This window comes from Syngnathus typhle, linkage group LG4 (assembly GCF_033458585.1).
Source record: "Syngnathus typhle isolate RoL2023-S1 ecotype Sweden linkage group LG4, RoL_Styp_1.0, whole genome shotgun sequence".
NCBI lineage: Eukaryota > Metazoa > Chordata > Actinopteri > Syngnathiformes > Syngnathidae > Syngnathus > Syngnathus typhle.
Genome location: NC_083741.1, coordinates 7826782 through 7850190, shown reverse-complemented (window position 1 = coordinate 7850190; position 23409 = coordinate 7826782). Strand labels below are relative to the sequence as shown.

Below are 23409 nucleotides of genomic sequence, written 5' to 3'. Positions count from 1 at the left end.
AGCAATTTGCTTTTGAGTCTGCAACAGAAGTGACTTTCTGATCACTTCTGCCAATCTGTGACATCCATCCATTTTCTGTACCGCTTGCACCCACGGGGGTAGTGGGCATGCTGGAGCCTGTCCCAGTCGTCATCGGGCAGCCAATCACAGTGCACACAGAGACAAACAACCATCTGCACTCACCTACACCTCCGTGCAATTTGGATTGCTCAATCGGCCTACCACGCATGTGTTTTGGGATGCGGAGGAAACCGGAGTACCCGGAGAAAACCCACCCAGGCACGGGGAGAGCATGCAAATTCCACACAGGGAGATCTGTGATGTCATTTAATCAAATTAGAATAAAGCTCCCCCAGTAGGCTTGTTGCTCAAATAACTTGTGGCAGGAGATGTCAACTTTTGCTTTTACGTTTTCGAAGGTGAATAGAATAGTGTGGCCTTTAAAAATTGCAAAAGGCCTTCTGGCGATATTATTTTTTCATTATTTACCACTGACAATGTTTACTGGCTTCCACAAAAGAGGGCCATGAAACGAGAGATTACATTTTGATGACTGCATACACTACTGCCACCTATTGGTGACACAGTCTGACCTATTTCCGCACACCATGACATTCTTGCTTTGGCTAATAAAAAATAAAAAACCCTGAACAGGGCTTGCTTGGGTCGAAGCAGAAAACTATTGTATACAACTACATATTTGGAGCCTTTTTATTGAGAATTCTGTAAAAACATTGAAAAATTCGACTCATGAAAATCTTACAAAAGTATAAATTGATTTTACTATTAAAGGAATAAACCAGTAGTGCAGCAAAATGCAGTCTAAAACATCTCCATTTGTAAACAAGTGTACGATTTTTTTTCTTTTACTAACACCCCCCATGGTGCACAGTATCTGACATTGACATATTAAAGGTTCAGCAGAAAATTCAACACCTTACGATCAATCTCTGAAGTGTCATCTTCACCCAACGTGGCAATATACGCACAACACTGTTTGCCCATTCATAATTATCAGTCTCAATTTAATCTTTTTTTCCTTACTGTTCCTGTGCAGCTCACATCAATCGTGCAGTAGATTTATAAAACTATACAACCATGTGCTTTTAAAATTCATCTGGAGGATGGAGAATATTGGACCCATGTAGTCAATTTTATCAATCCCACAAGAATAATTTGTGACTCAAGTTTAGAAGCAATCATAGCATTAAAAAGTAATAGCACATCACTATGCTGGGAAAGAACGATTTTACTAACCTAAACCGCTTGTTACTCTGAGACAGTTGATCCAAGATGGACTTGAGCAAGGAACCAGGTCAACACCAGTTAGTCAGGGTGTGTTCCAATTTGGCCAGACACTTGAAAATATGCTGTGCTTTGTTTTCAATTTGGGATTTTAGGAATTACGGAGACAAAAAGTAACAACCCCTACGACTGGGATCTGTGATGACCTCACAGCAGCTGACTTGAGTGCATTTCATCCGCTTAACAGCGCTCCAGACAATGGGAATCGTCCTCAGTTTTCCACCTCCTCTTCCTCCACCTCATTCTCTGCTTCAGGCTCTTCATCCATGTGTTCCTCCTCCTCTTCCTCGTCCCGACTCTTATCATTTTCAGAGTCTGTCTTCTTTTCTTTATCTTTGCGCTTCTGCTCCGACACCTCCTTCTTTCCCTTTTGGCCCTTCTTATAAACTGTGAAAGAAAACAAACGGCACCAAATGGGGAAAAGAAAATTCATGGTTAAGTGCAACATGTCAAAGTCTGCTGTGACATAAGATGCAATCTTTCAGACATGGTTTTGTTATGTTCTATATTAGTTGATTGAGGCAAACCTTCCAAAGCTTCTCGAAGAGGCTCCATAAACCGTTCAAACTCCATTTCCTCCATTGCAGCTAAGACGTCGCCTGCATTCAGAGTTTTTCGCTTGGCTTTCATGGCAAAGTTGTTTGCACTGTAAGATAAATTTTTGCAAGCAAAAATGTTCTTTATTTTCATTAGGTGGCTGTGGGAAAATTGGGGTCGTAGGCCCCTTTTGGTGATGAACATGAAATTTTAATGTGTTACTCAAACAAGCCTGATCTAACAGCATGTTTTAAATTAGCTGTCATGTTGAAGACAATGGATGTGATCCAGGGTTGTTATGGCAATGACAGAAATGCTATTCTCCTTTTCATAACAAAGCAAAATGGATTTGAAGCTGCTGTTTACAATGTCAAATTACTGCATAATGAATTGGAAATACTTTCAAATATGCATTCAAGCAAAAGGGGAAGTTGCTGTTTGCACACTTGACATTAACTGGAATCTAACAGAACTTTGTGAAAGACTTGTCTCTCTTCTTACCAAGATGTTGCATACAACACAAACACACTGGCAGCTTGGGATATTGCTCTCCGTGCTTCTTTTGACACATTTACCCCATCTGGGAGCTGTTGAAAACAAACGGTGCGGGGGAGTTATCGCAAAGCTGCAAACATGTTCAGGACTACACAAGCTGACATTTAATATTTATTTAAACAAGGACCACACCATATTCCTGCAAAATGAACAGTGATACTTGTCAGAATGTTCATTTGTGTTCTTGAGTTAAACCCAAAAGAGGATAGAATTCTTCAACTTTGTAATTTATGTACCTCACATTCTTAAATGCACACAGTGCTTTAAATGCAGCCCATATGCATTTTAAAATGCAGTGAGCAACAAATCAATCCAATTTCTAGGTAAATTAAAACCTTGATGGACATTTTATGCTGAGTATTATTTTTTGTTAAATACATGAAGCCTAAAACAGCCTAGTGTTATTATAATTTCAACATTAAATTTGCTAGTTAAAAACGATATTTTTTTTGTACGAGATTTGCACAAACTGGCGTTGATGCCGTGTCATAATTATGCGACTGCAATGACGTAATTAAAGTCGCGCCTGATAAGGGTTCGAATTTGACGGAACCTGAAAATACACTAGGGGGGAATCCCTATGCGGTTCTCGGAAAACACTTAATGATAAAAATGACTATGTCCAGAGCAACAGATCATGTTTGGAGCAGGACTTCCGAGTTTATGTTGACGCATGCTTATGCGCTCAACAACTATTATTTTAACGTTATACTGCTTCCCTAATCCGGATATTACTAGTATATTAATACATAAATGACTTTTTTATATAAAATTCTGTGTAGTATGTTTGGAATTCATTTAAACGATATTTTGTGAATTGTTTGTTTCATCACTAGAGAATGCACTGACGTACTGAACGCATTGAATGACTTAACATTAAAGGAAGTACTTTTACTAAAAGAAAAATCATCCATTTGGAAAGCAGTGGACCCACTCATGAGAGACAGTGATGAATTTGCTTGAAATGTAAGTGGACAACTGAACTTCTTAGGCACTCACCGCCTCTTTGATGATTCGGGTGATGACCGCGTTGGGAAGGTTGAGATCTTCTGGCCTTTCTGCCATTTCGCTCACTCCAGGACCACCGTCCCCAAAACTCCGTTGTGAGCTTCGCTAACGCGCGATCAGAAACTGCTCAACTAGCTAAAAAGCTATTAGCACGAATACATTTAACGCGATATTTTTTTAACACTTACAGACGACAGAGTGTTGAAATTCTGTTCACGATGAAAAACTTTGTGGTCTTCCGAACCGATTTGTTTTGAGACGTTTCCCGCGAACCGCCCCGTGCATTTCAACTTTGACCTCTGGCGCATGCGTGACGTCCAATGCGTTACAATAAGTACGCAATACCACAATGGCTGCTACTCCCTCTTTTGTCTTGTAGTACAAATAGCGTCGATCTGCTGAGTCACAGTCGTCATTGCTATAATATGAAACTTTATGTATTCATGAATACAATACCAACTGCAGTTGGGGAAGGAGGACGAAATGAATGTTTATTATAGAGCCAAAGAAAGTCGTAATTACTGAAGTACAGGGTAACGTAAAATGTGTATTCCTTGCAATTAATACAAACAAAAGTTCATTTCCATTTTAATGTGAAATCAAACTAAATACTGGGATTGAATTGGACACACTAATAGATGCTGATTGTACTGTGAGAAAGTTCACTCAGTGTTTTCAAATTGTTCTGGTGTGTTTCTGTCAATTTGTTGAATAACAAGTATGTGAGCTGTGAAGTAATATTTCCCTACGCGTATTAGTGATGGTAGACTTTCAGTTCAGTTCACACCTTTCTCTCACAGAGATCTATCGTCCTTCAAAACATTAGTTTCCATGGCAGCTGGCTTCATTATTAATGGAGCAGCATGATGCAGCCTACACAGTGTAACCACTCAGTTTTGGAGACCATAGGACGAGTATCTACACCCACTTGTTTTAAGGTGCTGTATCTTTTTTTCTGGGCCGTGCTCCAGGACACTAATGCTGATTTGAATCACAAATAATCTCTGTAGTTGGATATGAACAGGATACATTTTATTAAATTATGTTCTGTCAATCACAGGGTATATACTAAATGTATTTTAAGATGTCACTTTTTTAAAAAATATAGAACAATATCCTGATTTATAACAATTCATACGCAAAATCAACAAGGTACTGCAAACTCTTTATTTAGGAAATTACAAGAGTATTGTAGTATACAAAGTGCTTATTTTAACGCTTAACTTTGATGTCGTGTTTTTTCTTTAAATGTGCATCGAGATTTGTGGTCCCTGAATATTTGATCACCGCATGGCAGGATTTACAAACTGCAAGTGTCTTGTCCGTTGAGTCATCTTTTCTTTGGAATCCAAAGTGCTTCCAAAGAATGACTTGAAGCCTAAAGGGGAGGGAATTTCTTCGACTTTTTGGACACTAGCCATAGCACCAGCCCAGGAGCCGCGTACTAGTTGTCGACTCCCCTTTCACCTGCCTGCTCTGCTCACAACACAACACGCTGCTCACTGCTCCCGGAAAGAGGAAGCAAGCAACAATGAACTGGATTTCAAAATAAAGTCGCGTCTAATGTCCGAGGTCAAACACGGCGATATAAATCGATGTTTACGTTTAGCATTGATGCCAATAAATCGTAGAGCCTTATATCGATTAATCGATGTGTATCGATGAATCGTTACACCCCTAATACATACATACATACATACATACATACATACATACATACATACATACACACATACACACATACACACATACACACATACACACATACACACATACATACATACATACATACATACATACATACATACATACATACATACATACATACATACATATACATACATAGTACAATAAATGTAAGAGTTATGGGATGCCCACTTTTTTATTTTTCGTTTTTATTTTTTTATTTTATTTCAAACGTATAAAATAATGGGAAACGTTACTTTTTACTTGTAGAATAGGGTTTTTGAAAGTACAAGAAAACAAATATAGCTTGCTTGGGGTGACCTAGCTTGCTTGGGGTGACCTTTCACGCATCCGGAATTACTGTTTGTTGTTCCATGTTGTATGTCTTGGATATTGCGTGAATAAACTCAACTCAAGGTCAAAAAAAATATACAAAACCAATCATTACATGAGAGTAGCAAGAGAATTAAGTAAAACAGTAGTTAGCCCAGTCATTGCTCGTATTTTAGACATAGTACAAGGAGTAAGATGTATAAACTCCTTGAAGGGCATCCCTCCACCAACTAGTCCCAATTTCTTAGAATTATCATGGATTTACTGATTTAGAACTAAATGAAATAACTTTATACATAGAAGGTTTAAAATATGACCAGCTTTACAACTGTCAGGCCACCTTTGTTCAGTGCCATTGCTTGTACTGTTTTTATTTACAGAATCAGGAAACAATCGATAGAATACAAGAACATATAATACAAACATAAGAGCTGGTCCAATTTTAGCATTTCAATGTTTAAATACTCATACCGACGAATAGTGTACACATCTAAGCCACATGGTTTGATGTTAAATTTAAAATACAGTTATTTTTCACTGTGAGGGGACTCTTGTCTTCATCTCAGAAATATAGTTTAATGAAACTCTTAAATGTAACTGCAAATCACACATTAGAGTTTTATAATGCATGATGCCATTGTAGTGTATTTGTTTGTCCAAATCATTGTGGTTACTATGGTATGGCTCCTGTTATTCATAAATAATAAAACGATGTATACATGTTACCCTAAGGCAGTGCTTCTCAAATAGTGGGGCGCGCCCCCCTTGGGGGGCGCGGTGCTATTCCTGGGGGGGCGCGTGTGACCCTGGGGAACAGGCTTTTTTTTTGGCAGTACTAGAATAAAGTGTAATTGCGCGTTTACTACAGCAGGGGGCAGTGGCGCTCTCATTGTTACTTCTGTCACGTTTGCGACAGTGCAACATTTTACGACTTACAAGACAAGTTAGGATAGTCACGGTGGGGAGGGGGGGCGCGAATAGTTTTCTTCTTGCTAAGGGGGGGCGTAACAGAAAATAATTGAGAAGCACTGCCCTAAGGACTGATAGCAAAAGAAAGGTCTTTGATAGAACAGTAATTTTAGACTTCTGAAACACTTGCTCTGCCAATATTCTTGTAGTAAACTATAACATTTCAGCACTTCTATTATAAAGAAGTCAACAGTGTTGTAAGTTTAACTTTGACACCAGAAGATATCAGTGGTAATCTTAAACGGGCAGCAAGTCAAAATGTTTTTTGGCAATAATTAGTTCTATGTGCCTCCACTAGTCCAAACACAGTATTCTGATTAATAATATGTTTGTGGAATATTAATTAAGCAGAAAAATCCACCTCCTTATATCCATCTCAGGCGGTGGCCATTTTGCCACTTACTGTTGACTGAAAATTACATCACTGTGCCTAAAGTCTTATGCTGCATTTGGGAAAAGTGGGAAACAAAAAAATGTGCACGAGAACACCCCTTTGAACTGGGAAGTCCGAGTTGTGAGGTCGGAAGGAAAAAAAGGACCCCGAATTCACCGACTGACTACAATGTCAGTCAACCACGGCGACCGCGTGGAGCCGCAGTCAGTGAATGGCAAAACGTAATTTACAAGATTATAAACATATTAAGCGTTATCTATTATTACATTAATTTACTTATAACTTCACATAAAAGAGCGTGATTTGTATTGACTGAAGACGTGCCTGCATGAAGTTATTTGGTGACGTGAATCAAATGCGATAGATACAATAGTTATTTATATAAATTAAGGAAATTATGAAGACGGTTTGCTGGGGGTCAAAATGTTTCGTGATAAACGATAAACTATTGGAATCAGCCATCTTTGTTGTTGACATTTGGCTCGAATGCATTGAGGTCGGAAGTCTCGGAACTTGGATGGATGGATAATTCTGATTTCCAACCTTCCTCGAGTACAAACGTCACATGACCAAACCCAAATAGACAGGTGAGCCATGATTGGTCGCTACTTGTGCGCCATGATTGGTCACCACTTGCGACCTTAGGCACTGTGATGTAATTTTCATTACTGCAAACCTTCAAAGATAAATGGCCACTGATCTTAGGGTGTCAAGTACTGTCATTGGCGGGTTGCTTGAGACTGGACTAGCCAAAGCTCGTAATTGATGCCTCTTAACCCAGTCAAGCATGTACCAGTCGTATTTATTTCATGCATCATCCTACTGCAGCTGTGAGTTCTGTGAGTATTTTGGTCCAAATCTGAAAATGTACTTTTTGGACATTTTCGACACCCAAAGGTGTTCATTTGGGCCATAGTGTCGGTATGTGGCCACGGACCACCAATAATGCAATGTCAAACCATGGCAGATTTGAAACCATGACCTGTGAATATGCTAACCACTCAAAGACCATGCCACCAGATTGTCATCCATCATGTAATTTTTCTGTTCAGTTTCATGTTAGAAAACAAGCGTAAAATGTACTGAAACGTTGTGACATTTGCATTATAAAGTTTAGAGAAGGCAAAATAAAGTTCACCTGTTATGGTTACAGTGCATCTTATTAGGTGTCTGGAAATTTTACTTTACCTAACTTTTTGAGTAGTCCATAGTAGCAGACAAAATGAATTCTCCCTTTAGATTGTAAACTGTAAAATACATTTCATAGATGTTTCGCCCACAAATCAATTTTGTCTACCTTTGAAAACATTTAATTTTGTGTTTGATCTATTCCAAGCAATCTTTATGTGTTTTAATTAAAAGTTAATTTGCAAGCACAAACAAACAAATGACAGACATCCTACAAACTATTTTGGTACAACTCGTCATTCGGGGGACGCTGGATAGTAGACGAGTAAAGTGTAGTTAACAGTTGACAGCTACAAACTGGCAAGTTTGTCCATCGTGGCGTGGTTCTGTTTACGCCGAAAGCAGGTATAACAGAACCCACTGCCGTGTTGAGTCTTTGGGACGCGTAAATAGGTTTGTTTATGCAGCAGCACTTGTGTGTGCATCCGACCATCGCGGCCTCAAAGACAAGATAAATATGGTCGTGATAAGGATCGAAGGAATGCCTATCGTAACAAATAGTTCGATAGGTCTTTGCAGTCCGTTCTTGCCCCGTTAATCGTTTTGGGTCCGGACAGATGAGGACTGAGTATACCTTGGGAACTACTTTGTGTCGGTTAGCCGTGCTGCGCCTTTCTCTCACACTCGCCTGTGCTAGTCCGCCATCTTGAATTTTAATGTTAATTTTTCTTTTTTAAAAACTGTGTTTCCTGTAAAATTTACGGTGCTGTTTTAGATTTCGAAGAATTTTATGAAGGGTTGTTTTATTGCACGCGTATTCGAGGGCGACACCCGGTGAGTAAAAGGTAATTTATTCTGTTTCCGATTTCTTCACTCGGGGCATTTAACGATACTATCGCGTGAAAAATATTTTTCTTAGTGTAATATAAAGTGGTCGTTAACATAATAAATAACTAATAATTAACTGATTCCGTCTCTGCCTTAGATTATATGTTGCATGATGTAAAACCGAAAACGATCTGATTGTTTGCTCCCAAATCAAACAAGCAAGGCTAATGGTCGTGGATTAGCGTCCGTTCACTCTGCTATTGCTGATTAGTGGGGCTTGTAAGTGACTATTTTTCTCGTTTCTTGCGATGTATGTCGCTAAGTGTCGTCGGGTTCCTCCGTGGATTCAATTCACTTTCATCGCTGTCATACAATAATGGTAAAGGTAGTGTGTTTTACCGACTGATCGCTATTGCCTATGTTAGCTTACCATGCTATGTGCGCACCCTGATGAAGTTTAATGTTAGCTGTCTCAAGTGTTCCCTAACAAATAGCTGGCCTAAAACGATAGGAATGTGTAAGTTGAGTCATCAAAGGGCAATTGTTCTCTGAAATGTACGTGTCGTTTCTTGTGTTTACTGATTTTCATGCAAATGTGGACTTATTTTGCGATGCTGCACTAGATTTCTGTCAAATCACCGTCAAAATTCAACCCTAATTAAGCGTCGCGGTGTCAGAGTCTCTTGGTTTGTTAAGGTGTAACGTTCGCGTTACCGGCAAACATTCAATAATTGTAAGGCATCAAGTCAGCCTTGTTTATTTCGTTTTGTCATGACAATCTGCCGGCGTCTGCCGTTGCTACAAAGCTAAGCACCTCGGCCGAGCCTATCAGGCGTCGTCTCGGTGGCTAGCTCCATGCTAACCAAGGCAATGTGTGGAGCGGCACCTGTTAGCAAACAATGCAAGCTAATAGTCTACAGACAATCTTTAGCCTCCAAATGTCGTGGTGGCCTTCCGGGTTTTCACCTCGGTCAACTTTGTGTTTGCGTGCGTGCGTGCGCGCGCCCGTTGTGTTGCATTGCAAATGAACGTTTACTCGTCATCACGAATATCGAGCGTAATGTGTCCAACGGTGTTTAATTTGGAGCCATGATTTGGAAACTGCTTCTCATGCCACTGTCGTTATGAATTCCATTCTGTTGCGATTATATTGTCCATGCGTTGCTGTTCAACATTGATATGGTCAAGTACGTTACTGTTGCACTGACAGCAAAGCCGTGCATTATTTTAGGTTACCACTAAACAGCGCTACAGTTCCGTTTTGAAATGCTTTTCTACCGGTCTGTTCGGTCAAGCCTGGCTTAATACGGAAACTGGCAAAGCTTATCTTAGTTATATGCACTCAATTAATGCTGCAAACCCCCGTTAAGTTTAGAGGGTCCAGAATTTATTGGGGACTCTGATGTCATTATTAACATTTACATTTCACCAATTGTTATTTCTTTGCAGCACAATCTACATACATGAATGAGTTCTAAACGTATGAACATGTATGCTCATTGACGATCACAGTTTTCCTGAGAATTTCTTGTGAACTGCGAAATGCTCTCAACATATTATGATAAAATAAGATGAATATGTCATCATTTTAAAAGGTCTCCGGTTGATTTTTGTCAAAAACCTCTTTCGCACTTTCTTTATTTGTAGTTGTATTATTTTCTGCTGTGTTTCCAGAATTCTTATTCAAGACCCCAGTCTTCCCTACTTGAGAGTGTTTCTTCATCTCAGAGACTAAATGCAACTGGATCAGGGGGCTTGTGGGCATGAAGTGGCTGGGCGAATCCAAGAACATGGTATTAAATGGCAGACGACATGGAAACAAGTTGACCAGCGAGCAGCCCGTGAGCCAGAGCCAGTCTCGGTCTCAGCATTCACAGCGAGTCTCCCTGCGACACAACAAAACCCACCCCAGAAACCGAAGATGTAGCCGTAGTGAGTTGAATGCGCTTTTAATTCCAAGAGTGTAGTTTAGTAGCAGCTCCACATTCTGATTCTTGTTTGTTTTTGCAGGGTTTCATGCAACCAGTCTTGAGGCTGAGAGGCGATATGTGCCCTCCTCAGGAATGACTGCTAAGGAGCTCTGTGAAAATGATGACTTGACCACAAGTCTCATATTAGATCCTTACCTGGGCTTTCAGACGCACAAAATGAACACCAGGTCAGCTATTTACTAAGGTGGAACTGAAGGTTGAATATTATTTAGTTTTTGCCATAGGAATACAATATGCATCTGTCTGTGTTCTTAATTTAGTCAGTGAGTCATTGATTCATTCCTTCATCGATTCATCTCCCGAACCACTTATCCACACGATTTGTATTTGTTGTTCATTTGGCTCTACAGATTTCGACCAGTAAAGGGAAGGCAGGAGGAGCTGAAGGAAATCATTGAACGCTTCAAAAAACATGATAACTTGGAGAAAGCTTTCCGAGCGTTGATATCAGGAGACTGGTCCCGAAACCTTTTTCTTCACAAGACAAAATCTCAAGAAAAGCTCTTTAAACAACATGTAGTGTTTCTTTGTGATCACAGTCCACTTTTTCTTTCTCAATTGCTCCTGTCACTAGATGATTAACTGTAAGCTTTCCCCACAGGTATTTGTCTATTTGCGGGTGTTTGCTACTGACAGCGGGTTTGAGATTCTCCCATGTAATCGCTATTCTTCAGAGCAAAACGGAGCCAAAATTGTGGCAACTAAAGAATGGTAAGGTCACGCCACTTTGGTAGTAAATTCCCTCAGTGCACATTTAAACGTTTATTGTGATGTTCATAACACATCTTTGCACCTGGTGGGTTGCAGGAAGAGGAACGATAAGATCGAGTACTTGGTGGGATGTATTGCTGAGCTGTCAGAGAGTGAAGAAAACATGCTACTGCGGCATGGAGAGAATGACTTCAGTGTCATGTATTCAACACGCAAGAACTGTGCACAGCTCTGGCTGGGGCCAGCTGCTTTTATTAATCATGGTATTAGTCTTGATCACTGCCTATTGAGTTTTATTAGTAGTCTAGCAACATTGCTGTCGTTTGTCTAAAGGCTGCCATTTAATTTTATTTGACGACTAAGCAGCTTCTTTTCCCCCCGCCCATCAAGAAAACAACAGTATTGGCTTGATAGTCTATATTATTCACAGATTGACATGGTTGACACTGACAGGTTTTCTGGCGGTCACTATTCTGCCTTTAGAAGACTTCAGCCCAGTCTGCCATGACCTTCCTGCGCAATTATATTTTGCATTAAAAGTTCACGTTCAATAACAAAACAAGTAATAAATACTGTACTATTAAACGAAAAATTAAATATGAGAATTGAGAACAGTCGAAATCATTGAATGTTCCAATTTGATTTTATCAATATTTTTTTAAGTAAATAAATGCCACAGAAAATCTCTTACTAGATGCCTGCCACTGTCTCCTGCCTTTTTTTGCTATGTGAGGCGATTGTGAAGTTATCTGGTGAACGTTATTCCCATTTGTTTAAGTCTATTCAGAGGATTAATTTTTGTATTTTTCCTGCTTTTTCAGATTGTCGTCCAAACTGCAAGGTGAGTAAATCTCCAATAGTTACTTGTAGGGTTTAATAGTACTTTTGGATCATTTGTGAATAAGGTTAGAACGCTCTCCATTCATATCTTTTTATTTTGTTTAAGTTTGTATCGACAGGGCGGGACACTGCCTGTGTAAAGGTGCTGAGGGATATTGAACCAGGCGAGGAAATCTCTTGTTATTATGGAGATGGATTCTTTGGGGAAAATAATGAATTTTGTGAATGCTACACCTGTGAACGGTAAATGGAAAAATGTCTTTTCATACACAGTATCATCACATAGTACGTCTGAACTTGGTTTATCTATTTTTGGTGTCAATAATTTAGTGTCGTGTAATATTTAACAGAAACATCACACCTTTTGAATGATACAGCAAACAATACATTTAGATTTAAAGCATTATGATTGTGTTCAGAAATTCAATTTATATCACAGAAATAGAATTAAGACACTTGATGAACTTTTCAATTGTTACTTGAAGTTAGTTCTATTGTTTTAAATTCAAATTTTTTCATTTGTTGTCGTGCAGACGCGGCATGGGAGCTTTCAAATCCAAAGCCGGACTGCCTGTTGAAGTTCCAGTGATCAACAGCAAATACGGGTTGCGGGAGACCGACAAACGTCTGAACCGTCTGAAGAAGTTAGGAGAAGGAAACCCAAGTTTGGACTCTCACTCCGTAGGCTCCCACACCGATCTAGACTCTCAGGAATCGCCAAAAACACATCAATGTAAGCGTTTGTGCCGTTTATTGGCCCCACTGAGACTGCAAAGCAATGTTATGAATGAAATGTAATGTGTGGAATACATAGTATGCATTCCAACTGGGATGGGGTAATCCATGTATAGAAGGTGGAGAATAGTCCTTTTAATTTGCTTGACAATCTACTTATATGTGTCCTTTTGTCTTTATGTAGCTGCCAGAAAAAGATCTTCTGGCCTCAAGTATAAAAACAGGACTCAAACAAGACAGACTTTGTCAAGAGCCCTCACTACCTCATGTTCAAAACAAGGACGTGTAAACAATAATAGGGTACCAAAGAGACTAAAATCCCAATCAAAGCCTTCACTAAGTAAAGTCCAGTTGCGGAGTCGCAGAAGGGGTGCAGAGCCCAAGGCATTGGCCAAAGGTGAGACTTGCCAGCTGGGTCTCAGGGACTCAAAGGTGTCACTGTGTCAAGGTGTCTCCGTAAAGAATGAGAAGGATGGACAGGAGCTTAGCCAGCGGGGCTGCTTGACACGTCACGCTGCAAAGGAAAACGTGAATTTAACGGTTGTGCAGCACGGTAAGGGTTGCCTCTCTTCAACATACAGAACTCGCAGGTCCACCAGGACACTAGTCAAAGCCCAAGAAACAGCAGGTGGTGTCACGCTGAATCCCGGTGCTATGCACAACTTGAGCCCAGCCCCTGGTGCCGTGGTCATTAAATCAGAGCCATCGGACATGGAGGAGTATCTCCACCACGGGATCGGTTTGGAGCAGCCACAATTAGATCCCAGCTATGGCCAAAGGGGCTCATGTGCAAGACTGAAACGGCCGACGCGGCTCGGGACAGAGCGAACAATTAAATGTGAGGACTCGTACGGTGAGCCGTTCATGCCAATGGCATCTGGTCATCCCGCCAACTACTCGGACTGTGGGAAGGTTCTCTTGAGCTTCTCTGACCGGCACAGGGACTACAACGGGGTCGCCAATGGCCGAAAATCCCTCCGCAGGGACAAAGGTAAGAGTAGCTGTCGCTCACAGGACAAGGGCAAGAAGAAGCGCAGGATCACGCGTTACGATGCCCAGTTGATCCTGGAGAACACAACGGGTCTCCCCAAACTGACGCTCCGTCGACGAAGGGACAGTAGTAGCAGCAAGACCAGCGATCCCAACGATCTCATTGGTTCTTCCAGTCTTTCTGCCTCATCGGTGAACTCTGCTTCTTCCAGCAAGATTAGCATCAAGTTCAGCAAGGACCACGACAAGGACAAAGGCAGTTCTTACATAGCCAAACTTAATAACGGCTTTGCTCCAGTCCACACTAGCTCGACAAAGCTAAAGATACAGCTGAAGAGAGAGGACGACGCACGGAGAATCACCCCGATGAAGGCGGATCAGGTGTCATTTCACGGTGACGTGTGTCCGGGTTTTGAGGCTAGAAGTGCTGGACATCGGACCCAAAAGATTCTGGCAGAGCCGTCGTCTGATGACAATGATGCAGATGCTGATGATGACGATGATGACTACTTTGACAATGATTTTGAAGACGATTTCATTCCACTTCCCCCCGCAAAACGTCTGCGACTCATTGTGGGTAAAGACTCCATCGACATTGATATCTCCTCCAGGAGGAGAGAGGATCAGTCTCTGAGACTCAATGCATAGCTTGTGGAGCTCATCACTCCTCTCCTTGTAAATAAAGAAAACAAGCTAATCAACTCTTGTGTTGATGTAAAATAAGTACAGTAATTTAAAAATAAAAAATCTCCCAAAAATTTACATCTGGGCCAGTATTCATGAAGATTCAGAAGTGTCACCAGAGAATCCCCAATTTATAATAAAAACTAACTTTTATTTTGGCATCTAATTGGGTATGCTCCTCAAAATACACCCTCTCGCCCCAAAGCCATCTTTGAATGTTTCGATAAAATCCCTCACAGTGCTTAACAAATTTCTTAGGCCACTTATTACAATCAAATAAGACACCATCCAATATCATGGCATGCTGTAAAGCAAACTTGTTCAACATCAATGAGCTTGTGAAGATGCAGTAATTTGGACCTGTTGCGTCCATTTAGAAGACTGAACAAATTTCACCTACTCTGAGGGCAGGATTCATTATGAATACTGGCCTAGATCATTACTAGAAGGGGCTGGTAACGTAAAACAAATCTCTACTCAATTTCAATTGCATTCAGTACCTAATGTGATTTTATTTTATTTTTTTCTTCCACCACTGGTTTACATCAACACGTATCCGTTTTACCATTCACAGACAATTTTATAATCAATTGTCGTGGTTCTCACTTGGGATTTTGAGAATGAGGCCAACTGAGACATCATTCATGTGTTGCATTTTGTTGATTGCCTGTTGTAATGAAATGGCCGTGTTGGTTGAGCCTTCCAAACCACAACCTATCAACTGGACAATTAAAACTGCATCAAAGTCAAGTCAGCCAAACCACATAGAACGCCAGGTATGGTGCCTTGCGATAGTATTAGCCCCCTATGATTTATTTGACCTTTTGCAACATTTTAGGTGTCAAAACATAAAATTTGATTTTTTATGTGTGAAAAGGATTTGAAATTATCTCCCCCACAACCCATACACAAGTATGTGTGTCACTTTTGCACATTGAGAGATGGAAATTTCTGCCCATTCAAACGTGCTAAACATCTCCAGGTCAGGTCGGGTAGCTGGATAGCATTTGTAAAAAGTTGTTTACAATTGGATTCACGTCTGGACTTTGACTTGGTCATTTAAACATCTGGATATGTTTCGTTTTGAACCATTCCATTGGCGATTTTGCTTTGTCAGAAGATAAACCCTGCATCTTCTCAAGTTTTTTTACAGACCCCAACAGATTTTATTCTTAAATGGCCCTGTATTTTGTTTCATCCATCTTCCAGTCCCTACTGAAGAAAAGAAGCCCTAGACCATGACACCAAATCTTTAAACGTTCCAGCATCCCCGATGCGGGACAGCTGCTTTGTATTGTTTGCCAGGGAAGGCCAAGGCCTTGTAGCTACTTGTGATACACATTTATATTAAAACCAGATAACACATCTAATCTAATCATCAGTCAATTTGGTCAACATTGGATCTGTCAGAAATCAGCCACTGGGGCTGCAAAAGAAATAGGGGGTGGATAATTTTGCACATCCTACGTTTATTATTATTAAGCCTTAAATGTTGCAGAAGTTCAAGAGGGGGGGGATGGTTTAATGCTTTCTCAAGACACTGTAGCTACTTTAACTGTTATCATTTTATATCAGATGGCTTTCTGTCCTACTTACATCCTACCCTTTTGATTGGAAGCTACATCCATACATATTTTTGTTTAGATCACGGGTCATCAGCAACAAATAACAAACTTGCTAAAAGGCCTTTATGGTTGCAACCTTAGCGTGATACAGAAAATGGATGGATTGTATTCATGTGTGTGAAAACATGTTCATGATTTTTCACAATTACAAACTACACTTTAGTAATGGAGGAAACTATGCAACATTTTATTCCTATTTTCAAATAACTGACAACATTCCAAGGTAATCACAATGCCCCGTCACTGGTTAGCTATTCTTAGAACAAGGCTGCCGGCTACTCATGCGAAAGGTTGAGATCAATGTTTGTAACGTACATTTCTTTTGCGCAGTGGGATGGTTATCTTAGAAATTCCTCATTCCTTATGTCTTTTGTTTGGAAGGCACCCCACGTGACAGGGGGGAAAAAAAAATATCTCCCTACGCTCCCCCTCAAATTATTTCTGTATTTAGTAGTAGTTAATTTACCGGCAGCAAATGTTGGACTTGGTTACTTTCATGGCAAAAGTTGCACTCGCCCCGTGCAATTTGAAATGCAGAAAGATCATCTTGTTCTTAATAGTCTTAGTTGCAGAATTGAAATTTGAGAGAATTGTTTTATGTTCAACTATTCCTTTCAGTGAGTGCACTTGTTATATTCATAATGGACATCGATATTGTAGAAAGTGTACAGTGACTATCCACTCTGTCTTATAGGCAGGTTTTTATTAAGCCTTTTTTTTTTCTTTTTCTCCCCGTCATAGTTTGTATTTTTTTTCTATGTAAGAAACCATGCTGACTGTTCAGTGTGGTGCTGTTGGTCCAGAAGCATTATAATATTGCTCACTTCATTTTGATTAATATGCCATGTTTTAATTACTGCAGTCTCTAAACCTGGGACTTTTCTTTCATTACTATCAGCATTTTTTTTTGTAAAATCGAAACGAGTTCATCAAAACAAATCTAAGCACATGGTTTTGTTGTTCATGACTATTTAAATGAGCCAATGTTTCTTTTGTTTTAGAGCCACTCTGTAATAAAAACATGGCAAATCAAAGAAAGTTGTTTTGTATATGCATAAAGGTGACCTTGACTTTAAAACCTCTCATTAAAAATAAGTAATTTACAGAAAGACTGGCTTATGTTGGATAATCACAGTTGATATTTTTAAGAGCAGACCCTTAATTTTATTTTTCTTGGAGTCATTTTGAAATGCTGTTCATCAGCACAGTTTGAGAAAGCACATTATCTCAAACAAACTTGTCATTTTACCTGTAGTGCTATGCTTTCCTTGCTTTTGATTTCTTGGCTGTCTAAGGTCAGACTTCAACTCACTCCAAATATTTGTGTCATTCTCACAATTTCTGAAAGTATATTCAGTCCAGTATCAATAGGTGCCTTAAGCAATTTGACCAAATTTAAAGATGAAATAATTCAAAATGCTCAGCTTCCCTCTTGAAATTGTTGCATTTACTAGTCAGTCTTTCTGTCTATTATTTTTCTCCACTGGAAGTTAAATAGCCCAATAGCTTGAGGGATCAACTATAAAAAAAAAAATGTTTACCTACTTTTTGTGTTATGTACTGTTCATATCACCAGCAGCTAATCATCGTTTTCCAATGGGCTTTGTCCGTCCCCTTTGTCAGATTGTCTGCATCCTACTACACTGTTCCAGATGTACCATTTGTGTGCTCTTTGTCCAATAGACAGCTGTCAACTTTTCCTATTGATTCAAAGAGGAAACAAAAAATGTAAATAGTTTGCGAACATCTAGCGTGTTGCGTGGTTAGTGGAAAACCTGTAAAGAGAATTAAAACTGGGCAGTGCATCTATTGTCCAATATGTAAATCACGTGAACACGCCTTGTACTTATTTAACAGTTTTGAATACTTGAAAACTATATAAAATTGCTTTGTGACTCATTTCTTGATCCTTGCTTGAGCATAAGTACTGCAAAACAAGAGTCACAGTTTGGTTTTCAAAAAGCACTAACTCTATTGGATGGATGGATGGATGGATGGATGGATGGACGGACGGACGCATGAATGGACTGACGGACGCATGGATGATACATGGACACATGGATGATACATGGATGATACATGGATACATGTATGCATAAATGATACATGGATGGATGCATGGATGATACATGGATGGATACATGGATGGATGGATGGATGGATGGATGGATGGATGGATGGATGGATGGATGGATGGATGGATGGATGGATGGATGGATACAGATAGATAGGTAGGTAGATGGATATATGGATGGATGGCCTATATTTTCAGGCCATCAAAACAAAATCATCTAAACAAAATATTATGCATTCCAGTTAAATTGCATCATAAACCAAAAAATACAAATTAACACAACATTCAGGTAAATATAGTATAGACATATTGCTGACAGACCAAGTAAAAAATATATAACAGTATATAACAATATCAAATCAAAAAGAGTTTCAAATATGCAGTGGACTTAGAAAAAAATGATGTTACGCTATGTAATATCTTTAGCTGTATTTAGAAACACATTATAACTTTTACCACCGTGTTTACTCGAACAAAATTAAATTCCTGTGCTTTACCAGTCATAGGTGATGAGTTGCCCATTTGAGGTAAACAGATCTTTTACCAATAATATATTTGTCAACGCAAGACTTGTTCTTTTTTCTTACAGCGTTTTTTTTTAAATAAAAAAAAAACTTTTTTTAACGAATAAAATTTACAACAATACATTTACAGATAGAAAATAATGAGACAAAAAGGAAAAGGAAAAAAAAAAGATAAACATGAATGAATAAAATAAATGAATAATAATAATGTTTTTTTAAAAACTACCAGGGATCCGAAATAAAAAATAAGAAACGTTGAAAACATTGAAATGGTAACACACTTTCAGCTTTAATGTTTTTAGAACCAGGTACAAAATGGAATTACAACTATTGCTACAGCGCGTTTCGTGTCAAAGGTCCCTTATTTCTTTTCGTAGTCAGTTAACCTTTGACTCCATATCATCGACCAATAAGAAGAGTTGCACTCATGTCGTCTATCCAATCAAATGTGATGGAGCTACATTTAAAACCTGCTGCACCTCTGTCAACGTTAGCTTTCAACGAGAGTCGCCTGTATGGTTTCTATTATTTTATTTTTTAGACTTGCCGGATTAAATTGAGGGTTTGCGTTGCAACTTGTCTGTAGCCATGTCGTCAATGGAAGCACAAAATCTGGTAAGAAAAACAAAATATTTAAAAGATCAGCAAATGCTTTGATTGTCGTGCAAGCACTTTAGTTGTAGTTTAAATTGAACGGTCTTTAAATGTATTTCAGCCCCTTCCAAAGACTGATAACCCCTTAAAGATGAGTAAACCATTAGCAGTTGTTACGAGACGGGTTGCTCTTACCGAGGTGACCAACGCGTCCGCGTCAGGAGTCAACACAAAGGTAAGGTCGAGCATCAATAAAGAAAAGAAATGGCCACTGCACTTTTAAGTCTCGTCGAGGGGCTTTCAACTGGTTTTGTCCAAGGGACCACCATTATAACCGAGAGGCTAGTGGGGGGCCACTGCTTTGGCAGAATATTTTATTTTGCACCGAACAAGGATAGATTTATACACGCTGATTATTTGCACCTGTATGTCTATTTTGAGAATCTTGACTACATTTGACAGAATCTGGATGGTTAAATGATTGACAAAATTAGCTGGGAAATAAATCAACTGCAAAAAATAAATTATTTTCTTATAAACGTCACTAGTTACAATTTCGTGGACCATGTGCAATACCGCCACAGACCACTAGAGGGCAAGAAATCAGATCATTCATTTGATCCAAGTACGATGTAAAAACAGGATTAATTTGTCCATGGTAGTTGGACTCTAGTTTTATAGTTGAAAACCGACAAAGATAAAATGCACATTTAGATTAGAAACATAAATGTACCACGTACAGTGTCATGAAGAAATATAAAGATAGGATCGTCTTGATTTGTCTCAACAAATGGCCCATAGGTCGTACTTATGAACAGCATTTAATACAGTAATGGTGGTCCTACAGATGTCCTTATGAAATTGAGTCAATTGACTGTCCGATGCAGGGTATTTTTCCCCTTCTATTTGAGTTATTCTTGTAATTACCTTGCATCTCACTACTGCTTTATTTCAAACCTTTTGTCTACAGAAAAGGGGACAACGCAAAGCACGTGGAGCTCACCAAGCTAAAGCGGTGGAGTTGGTTCAAGTTAAAGCAACAGATGCCCTTCTTCCGCTTTCAGAAGCATCAGAAGATGTGTTCATGAAAGATGAAGAGGAGGTGCAACTGTGCCAGGCTTTCTCCAACGTGCTGCTCCCTGTGGATGATGTGGACGAGAATGATGCTGACATGCCCCAGCTGTGCTCTGAATACGTGAAGGACATCTACAAATATCTGCACCACCTGGAGGTACTCTTATTCTCACCCAGCCTACCTAGCTTGTTGCTAGATGAAACGCATGATATACTCTCTTGTTTCTCTGTTGCATAGGCAGAGCAGCCTATACGTTCTAACTACATGCTAGGTTACGAAATCACTGACTCCATGCGAGCACTTCTCATCGACTGGATGGTCAAGGTTCATTCCAGGTTCCAGTTGCTGCAGGAGACCTTGTATCTCTCTGTTGCCATCCTCGACCGGTTTCTCCAGGTAAGTACCATCAATTTATTCGTTTTGTTTTTATGAGGAAAAAAAAAAAATGGTTTACCTGCAGATCCAGCCAGTTTCTCGTCGAAAGCTGCAACTTGTCGGTGTGACTGCAATGCTGGTTGGCTCAAAGTATGAGGAGTCGTATCCTCCGCTCGTGGGAGACTTTGCCTACATCACGGACAGCGCGTTCACCAATGCTCAGATTTTGGAGATGGAGCAGCTAGTTCTGAAGACCCTCAACTTTCAACTCGGTCGTCCTCTTCCGCTACACTTCCTCAGGAGAGCTTCAAAAGTGGCTAATGTGAGATTTGAATTTACTGCTTTGCTTAATAGTCTTGTCCAAACTGCAGTAAGAACAGCTAATTAAGTAGTGTCCACATGCTTTGATGTGTCCTTGGGCATTCGTCTCCACCCAGTGTGACACGGAAAGGCACATGCTGGCCAAGTATCTGATGGAGCTGACCCTCATTGATTACGAAATGGTGCATTATCGCCCATCTGAGATTGCTGCTGCGGCTCTGTGTCTCTCTCAGCTGCTGCTGAATGGACTGCCTTGGGTGAGCCTCATGGTACTCTGCAATATTGCTCATAAGAATAGAGTGCCTGAGTCAGGCTCACTTGATTTGAATGGAATTGTTTGTCAAAAGTAGTTTTGTCTTCTTGTCAGTCACCCACACAAGAACACTACTCGACGTATGATGAGGCCCACCTGAAGCCCATCATGCAGCACATGGCCAAAAATGTTGTGAAGGTAAATGGCGGCAAAACTAAGTTCCAGGTGAGTCAGTGGCTGGTGAGCACAATGACCTCAACAGAAGAAATGCAGTTTACAAAGTGCTTTTCTCTTTAAAGGCTGTCAGGAACAAGTATTCAAGCAGCAAGTTGATGAAGATCAGCCTCATTCCGCAGCTCAAGTTGTCACTAATCAGCAACATGGCAGCTGCTCTCAATGCCCCTTGAACTTCAAACTTTTTTTTTTTTTCTTTCCCATGCACTTTATCTTAATTTTAAGAATCCAAATCCTTTTTATCTCAGATTTTTTAAATAATTGAGTCATTGTTTGGGAGTTGTCTTGATGATGATGCATGATTATGTAACATTGCCCTGTCCTTTTGACATTAAAGTGACCTGTTCTCTATGCACTTTGTGTTCTTTTCCGTTTGTGTTCCACAATCTACCCGAATGTCCCTTTTAGTCATACTTGAAAATAAAAGAAATTGCATTTCATATTTGGCATTTGAATTTGTGCCAGATGTGCAATTGAAATCTGTTCAAACTGTTGTTTTTTTTCCCACTTGTCCCACAACTTTCCAGGGGTAATCAGTTCCTGTGGCCAACTCAGTGCTCTGTATGGCCGGCCACAAATGTGGTGCCCACTCACTGATTTTCAATGGAGCCAACAAAATGAAGAGACATGGCTGCCGCAAGATATCCACATATCAGTAACTACCAGTCAGAGGAAAACTTCTTGGCATATCAAATGAAGGAGACAAATAGTAATCCACTACTACTAAATTACTAAGTAATCCAATCAGAACAAAGCTTATTTACATATCAAATATAAATGACAAATTCCACTGTTATACAACTCAGGCATTGAAGACCAGCGGAAATAGCTAGAAAAATCTAATCATGGGAATTTGCAAACCAAATTCTTTTGCAAAGACTCATCTATCCAACAAAGGGACATCAAAGATTATTTTTGGAAAATTGTGGCATGGAACATCCACAAATGGATTGATCTTACCAATATTGAACAACCAGTAAACGTCCATTGTGGCCATGATGCAGGAGCCTATGCATGAGCGCAATTGCTCAATTTTTAGTACAACCTGAGTCGTGTCTCAAATGGAGATCAGCAAATATTCAACAAATCATTTGAGAGAGTAATCCAGAAATTTACAGGTAGGTTCCGAGTTATTCCCAATAATTTGTCTACCAGGTGGATTTTCCCAAAATTTCCTCCAGATTGGGGAGCATGTAGAAAGACGGGAGATGTGGGTGTTGACAGAGAAACGTCTCATACTTGTTCTTCTTAATAATTGTGTGATTTCGCATAATCTAATTGGTGCCACAGTTTTCTTTTCATTGTGTCCAATTCTGTAATTTCATCTGAGCTATTGTCAATTTATCTTTTTTTTTTATTCATTTTTTCAATTGTTTACCGGAACTCTCTCTGTGCTGAAAGATGATTCATAGATGACAGCTCAGTTCATCCTGTGGATCTGAACTATGAATTCATGACACTGGCATTGAATCTAGCAGTGTGAGTAAAAAGTGGAGCTGAGGTCATTAAGTTCAGCCCTCATTTTACCAGCTCAAGTCATTCGGTCATTAATCTAGAGCATCCCTTATCTGTTATACAACTCGTATGAAGCCCGGACCACAGCGCAGAAACTGTTATTCGCTTTGTTTGTTGTCTAACTT

General features: G+C 39.7%; 3 protein-coding genes across 8 annotated transcripts; 2 read left to right on the top strand and 1 right to left on the bottom strand.

Moving 5' to 3' along the window:
* Window positions 1-697: 697 nt before the first annotated feature.
* Window positions 698-3718, bottom strand: pole3 (polymerase (DNA directed), epsilon 3 (p17 subunit)). The gene is made up of 4 exons (XM_061276063.1): window positions 3397-3718; window positions 2344-2429; window positions 1833-1951; window positions 698-1692 (listed from the first exon to the last, which is right to left on the bottom strand). The coding sequence occupies exons 1-4, from the start codon at window positions 3460-3462 to the stop codon at window positions 1517-1519; spliced, it is 447 nt and encodes a 148-aa protein (XP_061132047.1). The 5' UTR covers window positions 3463-3718; the 3' UTR covers window positions 698-1516.
* kmt5b (lysine methyltransferase 5B) lies at window positions 3240-18218 on the top strand. Of its 6 annotated transcripts, none has more exons than XM_061276062.1 (10): window positions 3240-3363; window positions 10418-10675; window positions 10754-10901; window positions 11085-11250; window positions 11336-11445; window positions 11542-11708; window positions 12267-12286; window positions 12392-12528; window positions 12819-13018; window positions 13205-18218. In XM_061276062.1, the coding sequence occupies exons 2-10, from the start codon at window positions 10507-10509 to the stop codon at window positions 14656-14658; spliced, it is 2571 nt and encodes an 856-aa protein (XP_061132046.1). In that variant the 5' UTR covers window positions 3240-3363; window positions 10418-10506; the 3' UTR covers window positions 14659-18218. The 6 variants fall into 6 exon arrangements, with proteins under 6 accessions (XP_061132046.1, XP_061132044.1, XP_061132043.1 ...); XM_061276060.1 differs by lacking the exon at window positions 3240-3363 and adding an exon at window positions 8171-8320; XM_061276059.1 differs by lacking the exon at window positions 3240-3363 and adding an exon at window positions 8343-8749.
* A 1146-nt stretch (window positions 18219-19364) lies between these two features.
* ccnb2 (cyclin B2) lies at window positions 19365-22124 on the top strand. Its single transcript, XM_061276419.1, has 8 exons — window positions 19365-19532; window positions 19633-19746; window positions 20482-20742; window positions 20824-20982; window positions 21047-21283; window positions 21399-21539; window positions 21650-21760; window positions 21835-22124. Exons 1-8 carry the CDS (start codon window positions 19506-19508, stop codon window positions 21940-21942), a joined length of 1158 nt encoding a protein of 385 aa, XP_061132403.1. The 5' UTR covers window positions 19365-19505; the 3' UTR covers window positions 21943-22124.
* The last annotated feature ends 1285 nt before the right edge of the window (window positions 22125-23409 follow it).

Excerpts from the sequence above, each read along its gene's own strand:
- pole3 (XM_061276063.1), bottom strand. The coding sequence starts at position 3,462 with ATGGCAGAAAGGCCAGAAGATCTCAACCTTCCCAACGCGGTCATCACC. Across the intron at positions 1,952-2,343 it reads GTGTTGTATGCAACATCTTG|TGCAAACAACTTTGCCATGA; the intron begins GTAAGAAGAGAG and ends TTTATCTTACAG. Across the intron at positions 1,693-1,832 it reads TCTTCGAGAAGCTTTGGAAG|TTTATAAGAAGGGCCAAAAG; the intron begins GTTTGCCTCAAT and ends TTTCTTTCACAG.
- kmt5b (XM_061276062.1), top strand. The coding sequence starts at position 10,507 with ATGAAGTGGCTGGGCGAATCCAAGAACATGGTATTAAATGGCAGACGA. Across the intron at positions 10,676-10,753 it reads AAACCGAAGATGTAGCCGTA|GGTTTCATGCAACCAGTCTT; the intron begins GTGAGTTGAATG and ends TTGTTTTTGCAG. Across the intron at positions 11,446-11,541 it reads ATTGTGGCAACTAAAGAATG|GAAGAGGAACGATAAGATCG; the intron begins GTAAGGTCACGC and ends GGTGGGTTGCAG.
- ccnb2 (XM_061276419.1), top strand. The coding sequence starts at position 19,506 with ATGTCGTCAATGGAAGCACAAAATCTG. Across the intron at positions 21,284-21,398 it reads GAGCTTCAAAAGTGGCTAAT|TGTGACACGGAAAGGCACAT; the intron begins GTGAGATTTGAA and ends GTCTCCACCCAG. Across the intron at positions 21,540-21,649 it reads TGCTGAATGGACTGCCTTGG|TCACCCACACAAGAACACTA; the intron begins GTGAGCCTCATG and ends TCTTCTTGTCAG.